The sequence below is a fragment of the Meles meles genome, chromosome 11, assembly GCF_922984935.1.
Source record: "Meles meles chromosome 11, mMelMel3.1 paternal haplotype, whole genome shotgun sequence".
In the NCBI taxonomy this organism is placed as follows: Eukaryota; Metazoa; Chordata; class Mammalia; order Carnivora; family Mustelidae; genus Meles; species Meles meles.
The window spans coordinates 69,347,450-69,353,966 of NC_060076.1; the positions used below are offsets into that span (position 1 = coordinate 69,347,450).

General features: G+C 38.1%; 1 protein-coding gene across 3 annotated transcripts in view; it reads left to right on the forward strand.

Annotated features, from left to right (window-relative positions):
- The window catches only part of AGTPBP1 (ATP/GTP binding carboxypeptidase 1), a 159,406-nt gene extending 157,543 nt beyond the window's left edge, over positions 1–1,863 (forward strand). For all 3 annotated transcript variants that reach the window (XM_046023396.1, XM_046023398.1, XM_046023400.1), the window contains one exon: positions 1,107–1,863. In XM_046023396.1, coding sequence (XP_045879352.1) covers positions 1,107–1,284 — 178 coding nt within the window. In that variant the 3' untranslated portion in view covers positions 1,285–1,863. The remainder of the gene's footprint in view (positions 1–1,106) is intronic.
- Positions 1,864–6,517: the final 4,654 nt, after the last annotated feature.

Genomic DNA, 6,517 nt, shown 5'->3' on the forward strand with positions numbered 1-6,517 from the left:
GAACTTTTAAAGAAGTTTGCTATATAAGATGAAGGGGGTTTTGCAATGTATTTTTAATGATCAAGATAAAAACAATTCTAGGGAAAAAAGATAATCTCAGTGGATGAGTTTTGCTTTCTCTTTTTAGAAAATGAGAACAGTATAATCCAGTAACTTGTCTTTCCTACCTAGAGTTGGAGATAATCTGAACTGAATTTCATATTCAGTACAGGATTTCTTTCATTCTACATGCCTAATGACATTTGCCTCTCTGCTCATTTTAACAGATTATTGTTCCCTTTTTATTGTCTGATTTTATAGCTTTTAATTGCATCCATGATGGGAAATCCTTTTTGGAAGCAGGTGGGATATAAAACATACATCTGTGTGAAATTAAGATAGTTTTGGTCACAAAATGGGGACATTGAAATGTTTGTATAGTGTTTCTTTGATAATGCCGTGTGTGTGCACGCATGCACATGTGTGTGTAAAATCTCCCAAATGGGGAGAAATCAAGACGGAAAGGTTGTCTTTATCCCAACCTACCTAATGAAATATTCAGGAGCACTTAGTGCTTTTAAGCAAATATCTTATTCTGTGTCCCAAGGGCAAGTAATTAATCTGGGTGTGGAGCATTCACTTGTTTTTTATTTTTATTCTTGACCAATGGAAACTGGGAGGAAGCCCATATGGGCTGTTTGATGGCAAGTAATCATTGTATAGACTTAGAATAAGTGGTTTTAGTGTTTAAAACTGCACTTTCTTATAAAGGATGAATTAATAAGATAAATAAAATAAGGCTTACTGAAATGGTCTGTTTAGCCCTGCAAATTGATAAAAGTCCTACAAAAAAGCAACCAAATAGGGGAGTCTCTTATTTTTTATAGCTGTCTAATTGTAGGGTATATGTTGACAACCTTGTTGTACAATTAATACTTAACATGTCACCATTTATGGTCTCAGCTATTATAAATCTCTTAACTTTTTCATTTGGATAACACTTTTAAAGCTAACGCAAACTACTTGTATTATTTGAAATCAGAGTTAACCCAGTGTGGTCAAATAACCTTGTATTAGAACCTTAGGATCTAATGAAGTCTCGTGTGCTCTATGTGCTCTGGCCACAGCCCTACCACTTACGTTTTGGATGAAGATGAGCCTCGATTCCTTGAAGAAGTGGATTACAGTGCAGAAAGTAATGACGACTTAGATACTGAATTGGCGGAAAACGCAGGGGATTATGAACCTTCTGCTCAGGAGGAAGTACTTTCTGACTCTGAATTATCAAGAACATACCTACCTTAAATCTTCTGCCATCTCTTGAAAGTGCAAAACAGAAAGGAAATAGCTTGTTTTTTCTTACACAGGAAGTTTGAGAGAAATGAGTTAATAGCTGACTCACGAAAGACAAAAAGTAACTTGGGCTTGTTTGGTTTCAAGACAATAAATACGTTATTAATTCATGATAAAATTGGCACTTGTTTTATTTTACATATTCAGTGCACTTGATATGGCATTGAATGATCAAATATTGGATTTACTTTTTAAAACAAAGCAAAACCAAACCAAACCTGAGTATCATTGCATGAATTTTTATCTTCTTATGGTTATATCCTGCATCAGATGGATACATTTTGAAGTGTGTGAGACTATAAAATCTGAATCCCGAGTTGTTGAAAATCCCGAGTTGTTGAAAACAAATACATATGTACGTGGATTTCTCTAGCTGTGACTGTGTAGGGTGAGTAGATACTGAAGATAAGACTGTGCTTCAGAATCATGTTAACTGTGGACTTGTGACTAAAATAACCCAGAGTTTGCCTTGAAAGCGTTACATCCTCCACTTACCAAATTAAACAAATAAAAGCTATATTAAATGTTGAATTCATTTCGTCATCCTTTTTAACCAGCTCAGATTATTTGGTTTATAGAATCTTTGTGAAGATATTCTAGAAATCCAACATCCGGACACATTGATAAAAATTTGTTAAAAAAAAAAAATGCTGAATTTACTAGTGTTAGGTTTTTTAGGGTATAGGTGGACCTCTGAGTGTTGTAAACAATATATTTGAACGGCTCTTTTCTCTAAAACTGTGTCTCTTAGGTGCATCCAGAGTGTGTATCACAATAGTTTGTTCAGCTTGAAACATTCAGTGAGGATACGATACAGTGTTAAATGTGTATCTGTATATTAAGCGTATTTAGCATTTCCCGAGTTGTGTGAGTCTAGATGACTACAGTGACCGTAAGCCATTTCTTGTAGTGACATCTTTCCAATTGAAGCTGCCCTGCTGCGGGAATGACTTTGTCTTCAAATAGAATAAAACTAGTTCAGCGACTTTGGATAAATGCCCTAAGAACTAAGGTTCTGTTGTAATAACACAAATCTGAAAGAGATACCTCATTAACAGATTCTTGCCAGATTTTGGTACATTTGGTGCTTTGGTTTTGGTACATTATTCCTGATTAGAAATTTTTAATCTTTTTTTTTAAACCTATAATAATGGAAAAGAAATGATAAAATATATGTCAGATTTTTGCATTTTCCAAATCAGTGATTTTTCACTGTATCATTTGAGGCATTTTCTCCATAGTGTAGCTCATTTTTGACATCCTAGCAGCTATGTTTAAAAACATAGTATGGGGCAGTTGATAGGGTTCTTTTTCTCTTAGTAGCCTAAGTCTTAATTAATCTCAGAAAATAGAAGACTAGATTTTGAGGATTGGCAGTCCTCTTAGTGTGTTGGTTAGCTAATTTGGGAAAGATCAGGATACTTTAGCAAAGTAAAATATTATTTATTTAATAATTTATCTAATAATTCATGAAGTTATTTATTTTAATTTATATTTTTCATAATGAAAATAATTGCATATTTAATTATGATTTTTTTTCCAGAGAGTGGAATATGGAGCCAATATGTATGTAAATTTTTCTTGATTCTTATAAAACTAAAAATGGAAACACAAGGTATCCACATATGAGAAGCAATTACAGTTACTATAGTGTGCAGATAACTCAAAACTTCAATTTATTATGTTGACAGTGTAAAAATCCCTTGTTGTGTGCTATTATAAAATTTCGTATGGGTGATATCCATCTTTTAGTATATGTTACAAACCTAAATATGCCTTTTATTAAATCATTATTCACAAGGTTGAAGAGAAAGTCTTCTATAGTTAGGAAATGATTTTTTCCTTAATAAATAGCTTTGGAAAAATAAAAATTTAAAATCCCAACTTTCTGAATTAGTGGGTAAAACTGTCCCTGATTATTAGTAGCTAAAATTGCCCTACATTTTATCTCTGTGGCTCTTTCTTTTCAGGATTTTCAAAGAATGCTTGAGATGCCTTCAGTGACATAACCCAGAAAAAGTAATGTGTAGCTGACAAACTGAACCCAGTGATAGAGTTTAGACTGATTTAATTTGCCTTGTGTTTGGAACTGCGAATTTCTTAAATGTGGTTTTGGTCTGATCCAGTGGTTCTCATACTGTGTTGTGTATGTCAGAATCACCTGGAGGACTTGCTTCCCAAATCAGAGATTGCTGATCCAGTGTGGCTCTGGGCAGGGCCCCAGATGTGCATTTCTTAAAAATTCTCAGGTGGTCATGCCGGGAGAACCACTGTCTGATCTGATGTGCCCCCTCGGCCTCCAGTTTCCTAGGAGTCGCAGGGCCTGTGAACTGCATATCAGCACCAGGGATGGTTTAGATCGGACTCAGGTGTAGAATCAAGACAGTAGACACACGGAGGTCAAGCAAGGTCACCATGTTCAGGGTTTCACCCCAGGTCTGCCGGCGACTAGCCTTGCATTCTTGCCGCAGAAGGAGGTCCTGTCCTTGGCCTTTTCCCCCAAAGAGTAAAGAATGTGAAAAGCTTGAGAGTCTTTGTTTCTTGAGTTTGTGAAATTTATCCAGGAAAGGCAGAATGCAAAAAACCTGTGGTTCACATCGGCGTTTCCTTTATTGCAGTCATACTATTGTTTGAAGAAAGGGTTTTGTCCTGCTTTAAGTATCCTTACTCAGTTCCTGCCACTTCTGCCCGTGGTGTGTGGTGGTCAGAGACACGGACATTTGTTTGAATTCTAATTACAAATAAGTAACCTGGAGTTCCACTTCAGTTCTGCACTAACAGCAATGAATATGCTACTTCAACATTTCAAATATCCAAGTGAAGATGACCGTATTATTATAAGCACTAAAGTGGGTAATATAATAAATGTACCAATGGAATTGTCTTTGTGCATGATCCAGAAATAAATGACACTAATGAAACCATAAATGTATCTTTATAAATCCTTTTGTTTTTCTACACGTACATTTTTAAAAAAAGATTTTATTTATTTGAGGGAACATGAGAGGGGGGACGGTCACAGGGAGAAGCAGACTCCCCGCCAAGTGGGGAGCCTGATGCTGGACTCGTTCCCAGGGTCGTGACTGATGCTTAACTGGCTGAGCCACCCAGGTGCCCTTCCTGTATGTACTTTAATCGTTATAAAATATTAATTGAAAATCCGTGAATTCAGTGAATCAGCTACATGTGAGCCCTAGCTCTCCATTTGGAAAAAGACGGTGAAGCGATATTTTCAGTTGAAAGACCATTCTACTTTATCCAATGGAATGTTCTTACTAACATGAAGCAGATATTTCTCTGGCTAAAGCACATTTGAATTCCTGCACAGGAAAAGGGAAACTCAGAAGAAAGTCTCATTTTCTTTATGAGAATTCATGTTTTGAGAGTTTGACAACTGGAATGTCAAATTTTAGTTGTTTTCTACCGTTAATCATCTATATATAACCTTTGTACTTACCTATACGGGGCTGACCATTTGGGCCTTCTTTTTTGAGACCCTAAGCAGTAACTTAGGCCTGTTCCCATTCCTTCCACCTCATAGCCTTCCTAATACTTCAAGCCCTTTTGACCTCCTGGCACCTTCTATCAGCTCTTAGGCTTCAGAACATGGCTGGTTATTGGGGTCATTGAATAAACTTTCCAATTTAAGGTCAGTGCATAGGCAGGACTGAAATCCTAATGAATGGGCCTCCTGTGGCAGCGTTTGAGGCACAATGCAGGCCAGCCAGGGTGACATTTTGGAGTCGGGGGCCTGGCTGACGCTGTGAGAACTGAAGCGAGCTCTGCCTGTGCAGTTGTGTGCGTGCGCGCGCCCAAACCCCTGCAGAGCGGGGCAGACTTGTGGTGCCCTTCGCTTCATAAACCCCGCAGCTTGGGAGACTCAGCTGCAGATGCTCAGAAGGTTTACCTTTACAATAACATGTGGGGCTATCTCTTTCCAAGATGTCCTGATAGGATGCCAAGTAAATATGAGGCGAACAGTAACAAAAATCTGGCCGGGGGAATCATGACGCTGGTTTCCGAACATTTTTAATGTGCTCTTAAGCTACATACAGAGCTGTGATGAATGGCAGATGGGAAGAAATTATGGAAGGCAAGGATGCTTGTTACTGAAAAATAAATGGAAAAAGCTCAAGTTTAATAAATATGAATAAAGTCTGCACCTTTGAAAGTAGATGGGCTTCTCTGTAGCTGTTCCTCGGGCAGAAAGTGTAATTAAATTTTAAGACTGGAAACTTTTCTTCATGGTCAGTGCTAAATAGTCACTAAAGTCAGGTTACATACTCTCTTTGCAGTGTCTTGACTCTTTACGCTTTCTTCCATGTCATCTATATGACTGCTTTTTCTCCTGTTAATTCTTAGAAATGTTGGATATTTCATCTATTTTTCTTTTTAGTTGTGGGCACTTGAAACACAGTGAACGAATTGTATAATTTCATATAAAAAGATAATTTTCAAAATCTGAGAAGATTCCTTTTAAAGGATTATAACTTGTGTTTAACATAGAGAGAGGAGTGTCTAGTGCACACCTACCTTTGTCAACGTTTATTTCCCTCTCCTAAACAGCTACACGAGATGAAAATCTATCCAAAACTAAACCACCATTCTCACATACGTGAAAATCCAGATCGCTTACAGGATGGAATGGACCGGGGCATGCTTGCTTCTTGACTACCCATTCTCCCCTTTGCTCCAAACCATGTTCAAGACCTGTGTGTCCTGCGGTCAACACCTTTCCCTGAGGCTTCAGGAGTGGGGCCCAAGAGCTGAGTCCCTCGGCATGTGCCCCCGGCCATGCAGCCCATCACAAGGATGGTCAGGCAGGCATGTGATCCACGTGAACCCAAACAGAGCAAATATCGGGACTTCAGCTAGTTATGCTAGGACAAGGAACGTTGTAGCTAGCTACTGCTGGCCTCTATGCAGCCCTGAGAAGAGAACACTCCCAAGACGAGCCAATGTTGAAAGAACAGAGTCAAAAGTGAGAAACTGGGTCCTTTTATTATCGGAGCCTTGTATTGAGCTTTCTGTGAAGCCTTGAATTAGGCAGTTGCATTGTTCAGGCTTTTTAAATTGAATTTCACTGGTGAAGGTCTGTCTTACACAGGTATGTCTGAAATCCATCTGAAAAACCAGCAACCTTTAGTGTCCATCCTCGGCGGGCACACATCCTGAGAGCGGTTAA